The sequence below is a fragment of the Cyanistes caeruleus genome, chromosome 12 (genome assembly GCF_971803275.1).
Source record: "Cyanistes caeruleus chromosome 12, bCyaCae1.hap1.1, whole genome shotgun sequence".
NCBI lineage: Eukaryota > Metazoa > Chordata > Aves > Passeriformes > Paridae > Cyanistes > Cyanistes caeruleus.
The window spans coordinates 15794078-15814324 of record NC_141712.1 but is presented as its reverse complement, the minus strand read 5'-3'; the positions used below and the strand labels follow the sequence as shown (position 1 = coordinate 15814324).

At 58.9% G+C, this 20247-nt stretch overlaps 1 protein-coding gene across 4 annotated transcripts; it reads right to left on the bottom strand.

The window, feature by feature from the left end:
• Positions 1-471: 471 nt before the first annotated feature.
• On the bottom strand, positions 472-20047 carry NDRG4 (NDRG family member 4). Of its 4 annotated transcripts, XM_086848249.1 has the most exons (17): positions 19781-19862; positions 16057-16148; positions 15658-15702; positions 8750-8855; positions 7455-7575; positions 7121-7183; positions 6874-6934; positions 6480-6566; positions 6327-6383; positions 5894-5997; positions 5308-5364; positions 5162-5213; positions 4544-4591; positions 4278-4313; positions 4013-4064; positions 3430-3468; positions 472-2829 (listed from the first exon to the last, which is right to left on the bottom strand). In XM_086848249.1, exons 1-17 carry the CDS (start codon positions 19815-19817, stop codon positions 2675-2677), a joined length of 1212 nt encoding a protein of 403 aa, XP_086704375.1. In that variant the 5' UTR covers positions 19818-19862; the 3' UTR covers positions 472-2674. The 4 variants fall into 4 exon arrangements, with proteins under 4 accessions (XP_086704375.1, XP_086704376.1, XP_023790323.1 ...); XM_086848250.1 differs by lacking the exon at positions 3430-3468 and having other exon boundaries at positions 19781-20047; XM_023934555.2 differs by lacking the exons at positions 15658-15702; positions 16057-16148; positions 19781-19862 and adding an exon at positions 11308-11591.
• Positions 20048-20247: the final 200 nt, after the last annotated feature.

Sequence of the window (20247 nt, the reverse complement as noted above, 5' to 3'; positions counted from 1 at the left end):
GGGACAGGGACTAGGATGTAGGGAGAGGATCCTTCCCAGATAGGACTTCATGCACTTGGAAAGGGCTATGGCCTGGGACATTCAGACCAGAGAGATAAACAGGGGTCCTGGCAGTGGACAGGGAAGCTGAATCTCCCAAGAACCCTGCTCATCCCCAGAGCTGTGCAGCCACAGGTCTTTTCTTCCCCAGTGGACACCCCTTGGATCCAATCTCATTGGGCTACAACTGGCAGCTTTCCACCCTCCATCCACTCTTTACATATAGGCCAGCCTGCCTATAGCTACCCCAAATCCAAGGCCCCTCACAGCTTTCCCCCATGTGCACCCTGGTGTCCTGGTCTTCCCTGGGCATCACTAGTGGGGTTAGTGGCCAAGGTGTGTCCCACTTGTCCTCCGTGCCTGCCAGGTCTCTGCAGGCAGGCCCCAGGTGGGCTCAGACCCGTTTCCCTACTGCATCTTATAAAGAGCACAGCAGGTTCTTAACATCTTTATTAGTTTGTTGGTTTATTTCCAACACAGTAACTCCTCTCTACAGCAACAGGTTAGTTAAATCCAGTTTACATACTGCTGTCTCATGAGTGCTGCGGCCTCGATGCCGCTGTGACAAAACCAGGCTGCACTCAGACAGGAAAATGTGTTAAATTCCGCTGTGACTGGGAAAAAAAGGAAAACCAACAAAAATCAGAAGAACAAACCACCAGAGAAAACCAAACCAACCAACCAACAAAACCAAGGTGAGGAACTGAAGGCGAGCACGGCCACACCACCTCCAGGGAAACCACACAGCACTGCTTGGACAAGAATGCAAGGAGGAGTGAACCCAAAAAGGTCAGGGACTGGGCAAACCCTTATATATATATTATGTATAGGTATTTATATATATATATATCATCTGGAAGGACACGCTGAGAAAACAAGAGATCGCAGCGGTATCTACCGTAAAAAGGAGCTACATAGCTTTCAGAGTCACACCAAGAAGGAAGCACACAGCAGAACGAAGTGGAGGACAAAGGGGGACACTGGTGTTTTGGGGTGGCCTTTTACTATGTGAGGGTTTGGGTGGGGCACGGGTCTCAGGGCCAAAAGCCCTCATACACCCGCTGGGAACCCCAGGACCTCTGTGCCCTTCACTGGGGAGCAGGGATGGAGTCTGAGGGTAGAATACTTTTGTGGGGCTGGGTGGGACCTGTTTCCAGCAGGCTGGTTCTGCTCGCCCAGGTGGTGGCACCTGGTGGGTTTCCCTGCTCAGGTCCTCCATGGACCACCTACAGAGACCTCAGCACCCATCACCAGAGCCAGGGCCATCCTTGCCCGTGCCTCACAGTGGGCACAGGAGGGGCTGGGCACTGCTGCTGTGGCAGCAGAGGCTGGGTGGCCATCACTGGGATTATGCAATGACAGACAGGGTCTCCATGCCGAGTGCGAGAGGCAAGAGCCACCTGGAGTTGGTGGCCAGATGGGGCCCCACGGCCCGGGGGGAGCCAAGCCCTTGAGAGATGCCCTGCCCCGCTCAGTGCCAGGCAAAGTGCTGGAGGTGGGGATGCGGATTAGGGGAGCCATGGTGGGTCTGGCCAGCCGTGTGGGCAAAGCCAGACCATGGAGTGCTCCCTACATGCCACAGGTCACCCCACACTGCCAGCATCTTGTGCTGAGGCACCCTGTGGGGCAGAGGGTGCTGAGGGCTCCCCAGCACGGTGCGGGGAGTGTCTCATCTTATTGCTAATGACTCCTCGGTGATGACACCCACAGGTTGTGGCAAAACTTGAGGTGGGATTTGCTGTGTGACATCCCCTAAAACAGTGCCCTCTGGACCCTGGCAGGCTCAGCCCAAGAGCTGGGAGTGGAACTGACAGTGTGGCAGGGACTGAGCCAGCCAATTCCCCCCTCCCCAGTGCATTTTTGGTGACAGGCAATAATTGTCCTCCTTGCAACAAGGGACGAAGGAAGTGCCACCACTAGTGAGGGCATGGGCAGAGGCAGGGAGACACTTGTGCCACCCTCCTGCCCTTATAGATTCTGGACTAGGGCTGACCCCTCTTCACTTGTCCCAGGGCAGCCCTCAGGGTACATGACCAGGGCGAAGGGAGTTTGGGATGTGATTTCTCATGAGGCTCACAGCCAGCTCTGGGGTAGCAAGTCCTGGGTGTGCTGGGGGATCCCATGCTAGCTCTCCCTAGAGAGGGCCATCAGGGAGAAATGAAAACTGCATCCCTAGGAACAGACCAATGACCTCCCAGTAAGCGCTGCTCCCTGTTCCCGTTTTCCTTTTGGTCAGCCATCAGTTGAACTTGGGAGACCAACCTACCTCCTGAGTCATCTCCACGTGCTGTCCCATCCCATCATCCCATCCCATCCCAACATTCTGTCCCCATCTCACCACCCTGACCCTGCTACCCCATCCTGGCCCTGTCCCCCTGCCACCCACCCTCCCAAGCCAGGGCCAAGCCGATGCTAGGGAGGGTGAGGACCAATGCAGAACCATGTGTGACAGCTGGACAAAGCCCCTCTCCTTCTCCTGTACCAGACAAGGGGATGAGGCCAAGGCAAAGAAGACGAATTGACCCCGAAGAAGCGAGGGCCCTGGTGGAGGATGTCCACGGGGCGGGTGGGTGCTGGCGGGATGCTGACGGATGGGAGATGGCTCTGAAGGAGACGTCGGCGGCGGGCATGGACCTCAGCACGATACCTCCATGGTGTGGTTGATCTGCCCCATGGCCTCGGTGCTCTCCGAGTGGGTGCAGGCACGTGGGCGGGTGCCATCCACGGAGCTGGCGCTGGTGAGGGAGGCCGTGCGGGAGCGTGCCAGGCGGGTCATGCTGGCAGATGGCACTGCACGGGCACAGAGAGATGGCCAAGGTGCTCAGATCTCTCTGAAAACCTGAGAGAGCTGAGCCAACATTGCCACCAGCCCTGCTCCCCGATGCGATTGAGCCTGGGCACAAGCTTGCAGCAAGCGGTGCTGTGACAACATGAGCAGCTCCAGGCTGGCAAGGGACAGCAGGGCAGGGGTTCTCTGGGGCAGGCTGAACACCGGGCTCGCTCCTGGGCATGCAACTTCTGGGCATCAGGCAGTGGAGAGCCCTGACTACCATGCTCCAGGAAAGGAGTGAGCTGGAATCAGAGCTTCCCTGGCTGCCCAGGGTGTGCAGGGAAAGTGACACCCTCCCCCAGCCAGGACGGCTGGTGGGCACAGCTCCTGGCCTACCCGGAGTGTGCAAGACTGTGCCTGCATGGAGGAGGAACCCTCTGAATGCCATTGCTCAGCCCCCAGCCCTGGCTCAGGGTGCCATCTCAGGCAAAGCGGAGCGAGGCAGTGGGCATTCGGCTGGGAAGGGCCAGTCCTGCACCCAGGCTGCTCCCAAAGGTGCCCAGGCAGCTCGAGGGCACAGGCCAGGCAGGCACCATGCAGCAGCGGGCACTGAGTAGTACCTGTGCCTCCACTCAGCCTCCGATCCTTCAGGTGGGTGACTGGCAGGGGCGGGAGAAGGGCAGGGAGGGCAGAGAGAGAGTGTCAGCCCTGTCGGCCGCGCCGCTGGGCCAGGAGCCCCTGCCCAGCCCACGTGCCTGCACACGGAGCTGTCCCTGTGCACACTAACAGCACACACACACACACACATATGTGCAACAGACCTGCAAACACACACACACACACACACGTGCATGGGGACTTTCACATGTGTGCACATACAGGTATAAACACACACACATGTGGTCATAAACTGTGCACACATATGCACAGACTGCTGCACACGGGCTCTGCTTGTCTTTGTTGCACACACACAGCCCCTGCTCGTGCATGCCCACACACACACACAAGTGCACACCTACACAGGGAGCCAGACACACACATATGTACACACAGAACCCTTGCACACACATCTGCGTGCACACAGAGCCTGTACACCCCATGCCTCTGTGGACACACGGACAGACAGACCTGCAGCAGGTCAGCACACGTACACACCAGCACACACAGCCCTGCACCAGCCCCACACCCAGCCCCAGCACTCACTGTAGCCCATGCCTTGCAGGAAGTACTTGAAGGCTTCAGTCAGCTTGCCTGGCTGTAGGGAGAGAGCAGGGTGAGCTGAGCTTAAGTGCTTAGTGCTGAGACAGCACTGAGCTGAGATCCCCTCTCAGCCCCAAGCACCTTCTGGCAGCCCCAGTGTGAGACCCCTGTGCCGTCATCAGCCCATCCCCAGCTAGCCAAGGGCAGCACCAGTGCATGTCTCAGGGCCCAGTATGCCCAGGTAACTGGGGAAATTTTGAGGGCTTACCTGCGTGACCTGGGGCAGCCCACCAGAGTCAGCCATCTGCAAAGAGAAGGTCGTGCTTAGTGTGGGGGGGTGCCTGTACTGCCCACCATCCCCCAGCAGCTGCTGGCAGCATGTCACTTCTGAGGTCACCCTGCTCTCCCCATATACCCCCAGCTCCAAGGGCCATGATGGACATGGAATGGGGAGATGGGGACACCCTGCAGCCCTGGGGCAGACAGCAATGGGGCACTTCATAGGCAGCAAGGACCTTCCTGCCACCAGCCTACCTTCAGGAATGTGGTGTTGGTGGGATCCAGCTTGGAGTTACACTCCACCTGCGGGCAGGAGAGATGATATTAGCAGCCTAGGAAGCCAGGAGCCAAGCAAAAGTTGTCCACATGTACCACCACTGGCATTCCAGCTGGCAAATCCCACCCCAGCCAGCAGCAGGCAGGACACTAGGTGAGCCCTGAGCCCGCAGGACCACCATCCCCTCCCACAGGACAGAGGGGACTTTCCTCCTATCTGGGCAAGTGCGGGGACTGGAGCAGGAGGTGAGGGGGGCTGGTGAGGCGTTCTGTGTCACACACATGTATGTACATGCACACAAGTGTGCCAGCAGCTGTGTGGCTGCACATGGCCACAGGGGCTGTGCCCGTGTGCCGACACATCCGAGCGTGCACAGTGGGAGCACATCTGGGCACATGAAGAAGGGGAAGTTCTCCGGGTGTGGCAGCCACACGCAGCTGCATGTGCACAGGTGCCCACACCAGCAGGCGGGTCTGCACACGAGCACACTCCCACTCCCAGGATCTGCTGTGTGTCTGAGCAGGCAGTGAACATGTGCGTGCCCGTGCGTGGGCACCGCCCGCCTGCCACCCTGCAGGCACTGCCCCATCACTCACCACCCCCTCCTCAGCAGGCGCGTTGTCTCCGACCACCAGCATCACGGGGCAGCTGGAAGTGAGAGGAGAAAGGGGCCTGGTCAGGGTTTGGTCTGAGTGAATTCTACTGCCCCGAGACCCCTCCAAGTGGTAAGCACGACTCTTACCGCAGCGTCTTGGCATTGGGCACAGTCCCAGGCCGGTTGATGTCCAGATCCCTGCGGCTGATGGAGGAGAAAGAAAGCCAGTGTGAGCCCATGGGCAAATGCCACCATCGATGCCACAGCACAAGATTCAGGCCACTGTCAGCCCCAAGAAGCCACACCCAGCCAGACTGTGCTGGCACCTTGTGCATGGAGGATGCCATGGCCACCTCTTCCTTGGCCCAAGCAGAACCCATGGAACAGAATGCAGCACCCAGCAGAGCGGCAGGGCTCCCAACCCCTTGCATGCATGGGACAGCATCTCTGCCCCGTTTCCCAGACCTGTGCCAGCACCCAGTGCAGGAGGACACATGGGAATGTGTACCCATGCTGGTGGGCCCTGGGACATGGCAAGGCTCTGGCTCAGGTACCACCTCTCCCATATTCCCAGCCAACAGTGGCAGGTAAGTTTGCACAGTGAGGGTGATAACAGCACCCAACAGGGGTCTGGGTTCCCACAGTGACCTCAGAGCCACCCACCAGTACTGCAGCCCCTCGCACTAGCACAGACAGGACGGGGCCCAGGAGCAGGGCTGCCTGGAGCACTCACCCGTTGTACATGTTGAGGAAGAGCTGGAGGTTGAACTGGTTCACCACACTGCCGATCTGCTGCCGGTAACTCTGCACCAGCTCCGTGTTGTTCATCAGCTCTTCCTGTGCCAGCAGGGGATGGAGATGAGGGCAGATGCTGGGGAGACACCCTGGTCCCCCAGTCCTGCCCATGCCATGCCAGCCAGCACAGAGGAGGAGGATGCTGGGCAATGCAGCTGGGCACAGTGGTGCTGCAGGGAGCACACCCAGGCAGGACATGGGCACGAGTCACACACTCATCAAGGTTAAGCCTCAGACCAGGCAGGGCTTGACAAACCCCAATGCTGCCCATGGGACAGGTCCAGTGGCACTCTGGCACCTGGCAGGGTGACCCAGCTGGGATGCTGGGCTGGGGGCTGGTGGCAGGGGCCCAGAGGATGCACAGCCCTTACCTGACTGAACAGGTGGGACAGAACAATGTCTGGCAGCGTGCTGGTGAGGCCAGAGAGCTGTGGAGGGAGCACAGGGAGTTAATGCACTGCCCTGGCTGCCTCCTGCCCCAGGAAGCTGCCAGGACCAGGAAGAGGGGTCAGGGCCCTGCCCACCTTGGCAGCTGCCCAGTCAATCCAGCCTTTGCCGTTGGGGTCGATGTTCATAAGGACCAGCCCTTCGACCAGGTCAGGGAAGATGAGCTGCAGTGAGCAAGAGGGGAGAGGCTCAGAAGGCAGGGGAGATGTGCCCTGGGCAGCCCCCCACCAGAGCCACTGCACAGGCATTGCATGGAGCTGATGTGACCCTATTTTGGGAGCAATGTGGCACCTGTGGCAAGACTGCCCAGCCACTGTGGCCTTGGCACTGCTGCCCTGGGACCCCAAACCTCCAAGGGCCTTTGCAGCAAGAGAGACTGCCTGGAGGTATCAGCCCCTGCTCTTCCCCATGCCCTGGACTGACAGCAGGTACAAGCAACTCAAAGCCAGCCCATCACAGCCCCAGGCTCACCGCAAACTTGGCCAGGACGTAGGCTCCTGCCCCAACACCGATCCCAATCACATACTTGAACCTGGAAATATGGAGAGGTCCATATGAGGGGACAGTGGGCTCCAACATGTTCCCTGGGACCCACAGCAAGAAGACTTGCCAGATGCCAGCTTACAGAGACAACTCCCCCAGCCCCAAATCCTTGTCTTCTGTCCATCTCCCTGCCCAGGATCCTCAGCCAGCAGCCATGGAAGACAGGCTGACTCACCCAAAATGCTGCACCACGCTGGGTAACATGGCAGCCAGCTGGTCCATGGATGGATACTGGTACCTGTGGCACAGGGAGGCACAGGATGGTGGTTATGGAACCTGTTCAGAGCAGAGCATCTGTGACAGGGCAGCTGGGCTGCCTGAAATGGGCAGGGAAATGCCACCCACCTGCAAACCACCCTATTGCCCACCCTGGGTCAGTCATCTGCCACAGGCTTTGGCATGGTTTGGAAAAACCCACAGGCAGGGCACAACTGCCAGGCAGCAACAACCCATGGGGCAGGGAGGTGACACCCCAGCAGGCACAGTGAGCCCCTGCAGCTGGCACCTACCCCTGAGGGAACTGCGAGGCTCCTGCCTGCTGGCCCGGCGCGTCCACGTGGCACACCACAAAGTGCTTCGTGATCTCCTGCATGTCCTCGTAGTTGAAGAAGGTGTTGAAACAAAGCTTGTCTGTCAAAGGGCAGGTGGGTATCAGAGACCAAACACCCCGACACTGGGGCCTGGTGGGCCAGGGGAGCATGGACAGCACCCTCCCACTGCCCTTCAACCATGAGGTAACATGCCAACAAAACCATCCCATCCCCTTCCCTCCAGGCTCCATGTCCACACAGCAGAGACCACAGCTACTGTTAGCAAGGGCTGCATCCCTCCAGGTGTCAGGAGGCATGGGGATGGACAGACACAGCCAGGAGAATGAGGAGTTTGGGGTGAGCCTCAGAAGGATGCAGAGCTCAAGACTGCAAGACCACCCAGTGGGCAGCAGGATTCATAGCCTGGGGCATTATCCCCGTCCAAAATCCCCAGAAAGGGCTCAAGCAAACACATGATTTGAGGAACAGCTGCAAATCTTGCTGCTTGGAAAGAGTCAAAGAAACAACCCCAGTGCTATCGTGGACAATACCCCACCATTGCAGTGGGATACAGATGCTGCTGGAGCTTGGCGGGGTCCTGTCCCATGGCATCAGTGCTGTGACATCCTTCCCAAAATGCGGGGTGAGGCAGGTTGTAAGGCCCATTGCAGCCAGCATGACGTGTACCTGAACAGCCAGAGCTGCTGCAATGGTGACACAGCTCATGTAGCATGTCAGTGACTCAGCCTCAGCCACCAGCGGAGCGGGAGATGCTTCTCCCCACTCACAGGGAATTGGGCATCCTGGCTTAGCTGGAGGGCACAGCTCAGGACAGGGCTCTGGGATACAGGTCTAGGGCTGCAGGCTTACAGAAAGTGCAGCATCTCCACATCAGAGCTCCAGCTTGGCATCTCTCCTTCCCTGCAATTCCCAGTCTCTTTTGTCCCCCACTATGCCCTGCTCCCAGCTGGGTCCATGCTCTGAATACCAACGGGCTGGCGGCGGCAGCGAGGACCAGCCCAGCATCCCCCATGTCCCATCCCTGCCTGGTGTGGGCAGGCAGCCAGCACGGGGTGGCCAAGCACTCCTGGCTGTGCCTGGTCTGGGCTTTGTGTCCAGCTGGGTATCCAAACTCCCCTGGTGCTTTCAGATGCCTGGGGGCACCCAGTGCAGCCATGGGTGGAGGCAAAGGAGCTGAGCCAGGGGTGATGTCCCCATGGAGCCTCGGGTCACCCCTGCCTGCCCTGCACCCCCAGCCCAGGAGCAGCACTCACGGTTGAGGCCCACATCGTGGTATGTCAGGATGGCCGGGCGGTTCCCCTTGGGAGAGCCCCGGATGACCACGTGCAGCAGCCCGTAGGGGGTCTCAATGTCGTGTTCCTGGGGAGGAGGAGAGATGGGGTGATGTCCACCTGCCCTAAGACATCATTTCATCCTCTCCTGCCCTGCCACCACACCCCTCACTGCTGCTTCCCCAAATGGCTGGGTCTCGTGGGAAGACATGGGAAAGAGGAGCAGCTGTCCCAGGGAAAAAAAAGCTCCAGGCATCCCAGAGGGGGTAGAAAGCAGGACAAGAGGGAAGGGAAGGGAAGGGAAGGGAAGGGAAGGGAAGGGAAGGGAAGGGAAGGGAAGGGAAGGGAAGGGAAGGGAAGGGAAGGGAAGGGAAGGGAAGGGAAGGGAAGGGAAGGGAAGGGAAGGGAAGGGAAGGGAAGGGAAGGGAAGGGAAGGGAAGGGAAGGGAAGGGAAGGGAAGGGAAGGGAAGGGAAGGGAAGGGAAGGGAAGGGAAGGGAAGGGAAGGGAAGGGAAGGGAAGGGAAGGGAAGGGAAGGGAAGGGAAGGGAAGGGAAGGGAAGGGAAGGGAAGGGAAGGGAAGGGAAGGGAAGGGAAGGGAAGGGAAGGGAAGGGAAGGGAAGGGAAGGGAAGGGAAGGGAAGGGAAGGGAAGGGAAGGGAAGGGAAGGGAAGGGAAGACTTTGGATAGGATTGTAGGATGTAGCATTGGACATGGTATCAAGGGATGGATCCAAGAGGGCTTGAGAGAGAAGGATAATAAGATGGGACAGGTGGACCACAGGACAGGAGAGGAGATCTTCAAAGGCCTGTGACTGAGAAAATTTTGGCAACAGGGTAGAGGTTCACAGAATGGCCCAGTTAGGTGCAGTTTCAATGTATCTGGGACAAACAGGCAGAGGTCAGACCCTGGACAGCACTCCAGGAAATGCTGCAACCTGATCCCAAAATTACAGCTAAAGTGTTAAGTGTAAACTTCAAAACCCCTGGTCTGAAATGGCAGTGCCCCCACACAGAGACAAAAACTACCCCCTACCTCAGTTTCCCTGTCCAGGAGGGCTCCTTTCCTTCCACATCCTGGCCCTTGCTCCCCACCAGCACAGGAAACTGAGCCCGGGTGCTCCCCAAGGACAAGGGACCAGAGGTCCCCTCCAGATGCCCATGCCTGCCAGCCAGTCCAGCAGCAGTGACCTCAAGGCTGGGATCTGCTGGGTGCAGGAGCATCATGTGCTGAGCAGGGCAGGGCAGGGGATGATGGCAGGGTGCCCAAACATCACCGTCTTCACTGCTGGCACTGGCAGCCCCATGGCTGGGCTGGTGGGAGGGGAGCAGGTACGTGGATGCTCACGCGGGTTACACGCCACCAAGGACTCTGAAGGACACGGGCCTGGGTGGGAGGAACTGCCTGGGGACAGGGTCTCCTCACTGCAGTGCCTCCCCTCACTGAGCCCTGCTGTCCCTGCGAGAACACAGTGGCCAAAAGCAGATCCAGGGCTCTGTGGAGACATCTATTGGCTTCCAAGGGCACCCTGACCCCAGCCCTCATGCACAGCTGTCCCTCCACCCCTGCAGCTGCATCAGGCAGAAGTCCATGAGCAGTGACTTCCCTCTACCACAACAGATTGGGACACTGAGGCAGAGGAATGGCCTGGCCCAAGGTCACGGAGCAGGAGGCATCTATGTGGTCTGGTCTTGGGCACAGGGCTGCCTCCTTGCCATCACCAACCCCATGGTCCCCATCACAGCCCAAACAGCTCAGCTTTCAATCCTACCCCAAAATCACCTGCCCAAGGTAGCAGATCCATCCTCAGCACTGCTTCTTCCTGCCCCCAGGCCGCCACAAGGCCAGGCACATCCTGCCCGTGGTGCAGCCTCTGCAGCACCACTGAGTACCACAGCCCTGCCCTGGAGGAAGAGGCTTGGGATGCAGGAGATGCAGGGGATGCAGGCAGCAAGGAGAGCGGGGCAAAGACAACCCACAGCCCCAGCAAGGAGGAGCATGGGGGTCTCAGCACCCATAGGTGTCTGACAGAGCCCATCCATGTCCAGGCTACCTGCTCACCGCTGCAGTGCTCCCACCTCACTCACCCCCTCTGCACCAGCCTGTTGCCATCGGGTGTTGCCATCACCGCAGAGGCCAGAAAGCAACTGAGGGGCTGCTTCAAAACAGCCATTGACCCTCTCCCTCTGAGCTCAGGGGGTGGGTAAGGGGCAGTGTGCCCCCGACAGCACACAACCCCAGCACGGGTCACAGCTGCTCACCCTCAGCCTCGGCACAGCATCTCTGCCGGGCTCGGGGAGGACACGCTCAAGGACAATGCGTCCCCAAAACCTGCAGCACATCAGGGATGCGGCAGCAGGGCTGGGAGAAGGAAGGGCACCCCAGCAGTGGGTCCTCCTTGCCCCACTGCCTGCCTGACCCACACCGAGCCCTGCTGGTGCAAAGGCCCAGCCTGGGCAAGCGGGAGAGACGCTGGGGCAAAACACCTGGGGAGGGAGGGAGGGAGGGAGAGAGGGGAGCGAGCACGGGAACGGCGGTACCTACCCCATCCCAGCACTCCGGCATGCTGAGGAACTGGGCGGACGAGGATGCTCAGGCAGTGTGGGCCAAGCAGGAGGTCCCGCTGTGGGGCACGGTAATGCAGCAGCCAGGGCTCAGCTGAGCTGTGCGCTGGCTCAGCCCCTCGCCTGGATTTATAGCGGAGCCCCAGCCCTGCGCTAAGCCCTCCCTCGCCCTTCCCCCTCGGCAGCCTTGGCCTCCATTGCAGGCGAGCGCCGCGATGGAGCCAGCACTCAGCCATTGGCTGCCGCGGGAATTATTCATGCTCCAATTGGCCCCAAATACCCTTGTTTATGAAGAAAAAACGCCTGGCACCGTGCGGTACCTTCTCCATCTTCCCTCTTTGGGCAGACGGAGGCAGGCGGGTGTCTGGACTCGCATCCCGTGCGGCAGCCCCAGCGCGGTCGGGGAGCGCTCCCTGTGTCACCCCAGGACACAGGACACAGGACACAGGACACACCTGGCCGCAGCCCCACAGCCACACACGGAGCCACGGCTGGGCCTGCAGCCAGCCGGGCCAAGGCCCTGCAGCGATGGCCAGGCGGGCAGCACAGCTCACAGCCACAGATGGGCACGGGCACAGCTGAGAAACAGGAGAGGGACACGGCAGGGCTCTGCCATGCGCTCAGGAGCACGCGTGTACATGCACAGGAACACCTATCAACACACAGGGGCCGGGAAAAACCGGGTCTGGCAGGGGAAAAGCTGGAAAAATTAATGCCATACCCACACTGAAGCACACTGAAGCACACAAAAAGCTCATGGCACATCCCCCAGGGCAGGCACTGTGTGTGTCAGTACGTGTTCCTGTACGTGTACCTGTACATGTTCCTGTTCCTGTACCTGTTCCTGTACCTGTTCCTGTACCTGTTCCTGTATGTGTTCCTGTACCTGTTCCTGTACATGTTCCTGTACCTGTTCCTGTATGTGTTCCTGTACCTGTTCCTGTACCTGTTCCTGTACATGTTCCTGTACCTGTTCCTGTGTGTGTTCCTGTACCTGTTCCTGTACCTGTTCCTGTACATGTTCCTATACCTGTTCCTGTACCTGTTCCTGTATGTGTTCCTGTACATGTTCCTGTACCTGTTCCTGTACCTGTTCCTGTACATGTTCCTGTATGTGTTCCTGTACCTGTTCCTGTATGTGTTCCTGTACCTGTTCCTGTACCTGTTCCTGTTCCTGTACCTGTTCCTGTACCTGTTCCTGTACCTGTTCCTACCTGTTCCTGTTCCTGTACCTGTTCCTGTACCTGTTCCTGTATGTGTTCCTGTACCTGTTCCTGTTCCTGTTCCTGTACCTGTTCCTGTACCTGTTCCTGTGTGTGTTCCTGTACATGTTCCTGTACCTGTTCCTGTACCTGTTCCTGTACATGTTCCTGTACATGTTCCTGTACCTGTTCCTGTGTGTGCACACCGTGCTCATGTGCATGCCAGGAGCACACCTGCTGCACATCCCTGTGCTCAGCATGGATGCCACGGCCATCACTAATGCTCGTGGATGCACAGTGGCTGCACACCTGCACAGCCTTGTACTTGTGTGCACAGAGGGGCACACACATGTGCACACTGCCCAGACACCTGTGCCACCTTGCCCAGCAGCACACCCATCCCACCTGCCTGCAGGGGATGTGCAGGGTTTAGCCCTGACCTGGGCATCGCCAGTGGCAGGTAAATAAAGCAGGAGGAGGGACAATCCAGCAGCTCCAAGGGGTTGGATCGTGTCCCTGGACTGACACATGCTGTGGCATACACACACATGTGAGTATTCCCGTGTGCACATGTGTGCAGGCAGATGATTTCTTCCCTGTTTCCAATGAGGCCTCTTACCACCACAGCCCCAAAACACCTCCCAGGCAGTCTGTGGGTGCCCTCCCCCTGCACCCTGCCAGCCCAGCACCACTGCCCAGCTTGGCATGACCAGCACAAAGCTGGGCAATTGTGGATGGAGTCCCACAGTCCCTTCAATGCCTTTCAGGAGCCCACTGAAAGCTATGTCCTGCAAAAAGTCAGGGCTGCGCAGCCAGAAGGTCTGGATGTGGGAGAAAGGACAGACAGGCAGAGGGATGACATTCACACTGCCTCCATCAGAGAAGTTTACTCTGCTTTGTCCTGAGCTCAGCCCCAGGCCTGGAAAGAGCTCCCAGGTGGTTCCTGGCACTCCAGGTGCCATTTCTGCTTTCCCCAGCCCTGCTGCCTGTAGAGCCAAAGACCATGAGAACCACAGTCCCCAGGAAAAAACAAGAGATGCAGAGGGACAAAAAAAGGCAGAAAGTGGTTAATAGAAGACAGAAGGGGTGGAAGAACCAAGGTGAATGCAAAAGGGCTTCAGGCAGATGGGAGGGCTGAGCAAGGCTGACTTTGCTTGAATAGCATTAAATGGGATTGCCACTACCTTGGCTACTAGCCCACTTGCCTGGCAGGTGGCCCAGACCTCCTGCAGGATCCAGGGCACCCGGGTCCCAGGGCATCTGCCCCCAGCTCTCCTGCACCTTGGCTTATGTCTCAAGGGCTTTGCTTTGGCTGGTGGCAGAAGTGGGGGCTCCCCCATCCCCCCCACTGCCCCAGCCAGGCCTGAGCATCCCATCAATGACTGGCTCTAGGGAGGAGCAGATGGGCAGTGAAGAGTTAAGCTGGGGGCTGGGCTGGGTTATCCCAAGGAGGTGAGCCTAGAAAATGGGGTAATATCCCCTCAGGGATGGCAGGCAGCCCCCAGCTTTTGCACTGCACCAATGTGCAAATATCAGAGTGGAGAAAAGGAGGTGGTTTCCCTGGCATAGCCCAGGAAACTCAGCCCATCCCTACCCTGAGTCTCTTGGAGAAGAACCAAGAGGACACAGGGTCTGGCTAGCTTGGGAAAAGCTCCCTTGATCATTGCCCAGCTCCTTTTTTAGGTCCAAAGGGCATGGAGGTGCATCCCTGTGCCATTTGCTGTCCAGAACTGCTCCACTTGGGCACCACCAGGGACACAGCTCAGTGCCACTGTCGGCCAACCCCTGAAATATGCAGCAATTGTCCTGGGAGGGTCATTGCTCTTTAACATCCCCTGAGTGCCAACCAAGCCCTGCCCCAGCACAGCTGAGCCAGAGCCGTACTGGTGCCTCTGGTGCTGCTGAGTGCTCTGGGCAGCCTGGCACTGCCACCTCCCCGCACTCCTCGCCTCCCTCTCCCTCCTCTCTCACTCTGGTGGAGATTTGGTTTCCCCTCCAGTGGCCAACAGAAGCTCTAAGCAAGCAGAGCAAGGAGCAGCCCAGCCCTGCACACCTGACCAGCTTTGGAGCTTCTGGAGTGGGCACCATTTTAATAATTTTGTGGATTTTGAGAGGGCCTGTGAACCACAGCAGCCCTACCCAGCACCCTGCCAGAGGCCTTGCTCCCTTACCAGCTGCACCCACATGGGTGACAGACACTGAGTGGACCAGTCCCAAAATTCAGGGCTCCTGTGCTCCCCTGCCCTTATCCCAGGATGAATGAAATCCACATTTATTTTGTCCTTACAGCTGCTTTTGTTTCAGTGCCATACCTGCAAGACTCAGCCATCACCACCCAAGCCCACCCTCCCCATGGTCCCACTGCTGTCAAAGTGGCAACACAGACCATGAAGACAATCACTGGTGTTCCCTGGTAGGGGAACACCTTGGGACAGGGACAGGCAGCAAGCTGGCAGCCCCATCACCCTCCCTCCCCACCAGCCTGGTCCCCACAGAGGGAGCCTGGTGCAGGATGAGCCTGGGCAGGGTGTGAGAGGGATGCAGACCAACGTGGGAGCCAGGCACAAGCTGAGCTCCCATGAGTCCTGAGCTGTCCCATGGGGCTCCTCTGGAGAGCAGAAATGGAGGCAGAGGATAGGCAAGTGCCAGCCAAGGGAGCAGAGGGGCCCTGCTCTCCAAGAGAGGTGGGTGGTATAGGGGGCAATGCCCCAGCCCTCCAAAAGAGAAAAAGGCTTTCAAACATCCTTATGTAAGCAGGGAGCTGGCATCGCCTGGGAAACTATTGCCATGGCAATGGTAGAGGGGCTGGAAAAGCAGCTCGGCCTTCCTGAGAAGAAATTGCCTGTTTTAAAGGTTTTGTCCCCATCCCATGGCCAAGTGCCCACCAGCCACATCTGAGTGCCAGCAGCACTGGCATGCATGTGATGCCTGGCAGCATCCCCCTCTCCCCTTCTGACAAGGACAATGATGGATGTGCAGCACAGACACTGACCAGACACTGCATGCCCACGAAAAGAGGGACAGCAACACCCCTGTGTCCACTCAGTGCCCCACAGCCTTCCCCAGGCAATGGCTGCTGTTCCAGGTCAAACCCGGGGGTGGGCAGCACCTCCCATAGCTGGTCCTACCTTCCAGTCTGTGTCCACGGTGGGGAGGAAGACATCCGAGTTCTCCTGGGATGAGAAGGAGCCATTAGGGACAGAGACACCCCTCACTTTTGCAGCTCCCTCCCACCCAGCTCACAAAGCCCCCTGACACCACAGGCACCCACTCCCTGGGGCTGCAGGGGACACACGTGTGCACACACAGGTGTGTGCTGGCTTGATGTGTGACATCTGCACACCATCCATCATCCCAACAAAGCTGAACCTGTGCTCAGCCATGCAGGCTCAGCACACACACTGAGGACCACGAATGTGCACCCAAAACCAGCACACACACTGAGGACCACGCACAACCCCTCCCAAGCTCCCACATCCTGTGCCCCACATGCACAGAGCCAGAGCCAGCGTGGTCACCAAACTCACCAGCTCGGCGTCCTGTCCTCGCAGCAGCGGCTTCTCCTCAGTGAAGCGCAGCTCGTGCAGCCCTGCCATGGTCATCTCCTGCAGCAGCAGCCCTGCCCGGGGCGAGGGAGATGTCAGATCCTTGGTCCTCTTTGCCCCAGCCCTCACAGGTCTCCCTCCCATAGGGATGAGACCCAAATCAGCTTCACTCCACCCATCTGCTTTGGGGACTTGGTGCTTCAGCTTGTCCAGAGGCTGCAGTGAGCCCCTCTGCGGGGAGCTGGCAGCAGGCACAGAGCAGACAGTGCCTAGCTGAGCTCAGCTCACAGCTCCTACCCAGCTCCAGTTCTCCCATTTAAGGACAGACCTATCTCCAGGGCATGATCTTGGGCAAACTGAGGGACCAGCCTCATCTGTCTGTGCTCGTCACCTCAGTAAGCACCCGATCCAGAACAAGAACATCCAAATTCTCATCTCAGCGTTCAGCATCAGTCAAAGATAGAAAATCCAAAATTTTGGCCAGTTTTAGGCTGCAGATAGGTATAGATAGGACAAAGGGAGATCTCCCTGCACAGGTGGAATGAGGGATGGTATTTCTCAGCCATGCTGGGAGGCAGAGGGATGTTCTAAGCAGAAAGAGAGCAGAGAAACAGCCTGAAGTTTGTACAGCAATGATGGGAAAAATCCAAATGTGAAGTCTTTGTTCCCAAAGTCTTCTCCTTGCCTCTGAATCAGGTGCTGGCCAGTTGGAACCTCAGTCCCAGGACTTGGAGGGACAGATTTCTCCGTGGAGCTGCCGCTCAGCAGCGGTGTCAAACTGGCTGCTGCTGACCCCAGCAAACACTGGCATCTCCAAAAACACCCCCAGGCTCAGAGAGCAAAAGAGAGCAAGGAGATCAGCAGCTGGCTGCCCACAGAAGGTGAAATACATGAGTACACAGGGAACAATCCAGGCTCCCCTGTGTTTAAATGGGATGGGTAACTGGCAAATCCCAGTGCCAGGGGATTATCTGCACAAAAGCAGGATCCAGACCTCAGGCATTGCCTTTGCGGCCTCTGTTTTCACCCCTTTCAGAAAACCAAGCCTTTGGACAAGTTGTTGCTTCTCCAAACAGGCAGCACTGATCCCACGTCCCCTCAGCTGTCTCCCCCCCGTGCAATCTCCCCAGACATAACAGGGATGGCTTGGGCTGCACAAGCACCACAGCAGACATGGACCCATCCACAAAGCCTCAGCTGAGCCTGCTTCACACTTTGTCCACCTCCAAACCTAGATCAGTCCAGGCTGATGATGTGGAAAGGCTAAGAAATGCCATGAATATTGTAAGGCCACCAGGAATACAGGAACTGGTCATAAACTCCCCTCCAAAGTCGGGTTTTGCTTCTCTGACCGGAGGAGTTTCCATTCAGAACTCAAGCAGGCTGTGCCACCTGCCTGCTTTCTGCAGACACGGCACTTTGCCTTGCTCCCTGGGAGCCATCCAACAATCCAGAACTGTTCAGAGGGAGAAACACCACTGCGAAGCCTCTTGAGATTCCCAAGGCACCCAGCACCAGGAGTTTCTGTGTCACCCCCTGCCCAGAGGGTCCCACCAGGCTGGGGGATGTTGAGAGGTGCCATCAGCCCCATGGAGAGGCACAAGTGAGGGGCACACTGCTCCAGGCTTGGCTGCTGCTGCTGCTGGGGAGATGGCTCTGTGTACAGGGACAGCCTGGCCCGCAGCCCACCAGCACAGCCGAGCCAACACAGCCTGCAGAGCCACCAACCGAGCAACCCCACAACCCCAGGGGGAAAAACCAGGAGAAAAAGCAGCCTCACCGATAGCTGGGTCTAGGAGAGAGCAGGAGCGTCCCACGCTGAGCACACCAACCCACCGTGTGGCCACGGCCGCAGGGTGGCTGGGAACAGCACTTAGTGTATGGTGAATGCCTTTATTAATTACAGCCTGCAGCTAATATGGGAGGGAGGGCGGCTGGGCCATGATGAAAGGCCCTGTGACCTTGTTTGTGTGGTGGGGGGAAAGCTGGCTCAGGGGGGACACAGCAGAGCCCTGCCCCAACCAGCATCCCCAGCACGGGATGGACACTCTCCTGAAGTGGTGCTGAGTGTGGGAGCAGAGGAGGGATCAGTAAACCAGGGATCAGTAAGCAGGGTCACGGCCGTGTTGCCACCTTCCCTGGGTGCTCTGCTTCCCATGACACCCCACAGGAACCCTCATCCCTGCTCTTGGCAGCATAGCTGTGGGGCTGTGGGCACACACACTGGGCCACTGGCACTGTGCAGGACTGGTGAAGGAGCCACAGCTCCAGGTCTCCTAGCCAAAACAATTTGGCTCCCATCTTATGCCAGGGTAATGTGCCCAGCAATGAGCCCTTCTTGCAGCTCACCCCAATGCCCCCCAACAAGCACCCATTCCCAGGGTACCACCCAAACACACCCATCTCTGCTCCCACTCCACCTTCCCAGTCTGGTGCCACAGTTTCTTAGGCACAGCCAGGACATGCCTCTTCCCTAACTCCCAATCAGTTCCAAACCCAGCAGGACATTAAGTGCTCTGGCTGGGACTGGTGCTCTGCCCCACCAGGGCCCTGGCACTCTGTATAAAGTGGGAGACAGGAACAGCCACATTGGCTTACATTCCCCAGGGATCTGCAGCCCACTGCTGGCTAACTGGAGGAGAACCAGCTTGTAGCATTATTATTATTATTACTATTATTATTATTATTATTATTATTATTATTATTATTATTATTATTGTTATCGTTATTATTATTATTACTATATGCTGATCATGACAAGTGATCATGTGAGCTCCATTTCACAGTTGGGAGTGTGTTTGGTCACAGGGCAGGGATCCCTCAGGCGTTGCCTCGGTCTCACAGGAGTTCCACACTGACTACCTGTGTCCTGCCCTGGCACGGATGTGGTGCCCACAGGATGCTGGCACGGATTCCTCGGGCTGACTGAGCAGTGTGAAACAAACAGGCAGACAAATCAGGAGAAGTGATTGGCCCCTGCCAGGCAGTGAAGCCAAGGCAGCCTTCAGTGAGGCTGGGAGAGGGAGGAAGGGAAGCTGCTCAGTCTGAGCCACGGCCGTGTGCCCCCCACGCAGGGGAGCACGATGGGGTGAAGGAAAACCCCAGTGTGACACAGTGTGGGCCACGTTCTGCTCCACCGGTGCAGGAGGATCGCTCCCAGCTTCCTCTGAGCCCGTGAGGGACACAGGTCTGCCCCCAGCAGCCCCCACAAACCAGCCGAACGGTGTGGTCCAGCTGAGGGGTGCAGAGCAGCCGGCCCGGGGGACACGGTGCCACCGATGCACGGTCTGGGGGTGGCGGTGGCAGCAGGGGGCTTTGTGGGGGCTCAGGCTGTCTCGCAGTGGCTGTTGCTAAGAGCAGCCTCCTTCCCAGCCCAGCGCGTTCGTCGGGGCAGCGGGGAGACTCCCCGGGGAGGCTGGCTGAGGAGCAGGGATGCTCCAGCAATCCCCCGGGCACCCCGGCTGTCTGCTGGGCGGCCCCCTCTGCCGGGAGGCTGCCGACTCCGTTCCCCCTTCCCCCGGCACCCCCGGGCTGGGCTCTCCCCGCTGCAGCAAGGCATCACCTCCCGCACCCCGGGAAGGACCCGGCCCCGGCAGCAGCTCCATCTCCTCGGCAGGGGATGAAGGCTCTCGCCACCCCCGGCCCCATCGCCCCACGGCCCCTCCTCGTGTGACAGCCCCCGTTCCGCACGGGGGCCGGGCCGTACCTGTCAGGAGCTCGATCTTGTGCCGGAGCACCTTCATGCCGGGGCGGCGGGTCCCGGCGGGCGGGGCGGGCGGGGCGGCCCCGGCGGGGGCGAGCGGAGCCGGTGCCGGTGCCGGTGCTGGTGCTGGTGCCGGTGCCGGTGCCAATGCCGGTGCCAATGTCGGTGCCGGTGTCGGTGTCGGTGCCGGTGCCGGTGTCGGTGCCGGTGTCGGTGCCGGTGCCGGTGCCGGTGCCGGTGCCGGTGCCGGTGCCGGTGCGAGGTGCGCGGGGCGGCGCAGGGGCTGGGCTGGGCACGGCCCCGCTGGCCGGATCCTCCTCCTCTCGCCGGGGCCGGAGGGGAGGGACGGGGCCGGGACCGGGAACGGGGGCAGCAGCAGAGCTGCGGGGCTGAGGGAGGCGGGAGCGAGCGGGAGATGGAGACTGCGGGGGTTGTGTGGAGCGCTGCGGGGCTGCACGGGGGATGCAGGA

Bases quoted from the DNA above. Each gene is read 5' to 3' on its own strand.
- NDRG4 (XM_086848249.1), bottom strand. From the start codon at position 19,817: ATGAAGGTGCTCCGGCACAAGATCGAGCTCCTGACAG. The intron at 5,365-5,893 runs GTGAGTGCTCCA...CTCCTCCATCAG, and splicing joins TTCCTCAACATGTACAACGG to CCGCAGGGATCTGGACATCA. The intron at 3,469-4,012 runs GTGAGTGCTGGG...CGCCCCTGCCAG, and splicing joins CCTGCAAGGCATGGGCTACA to TCACCCACCTGAAGGATCGG.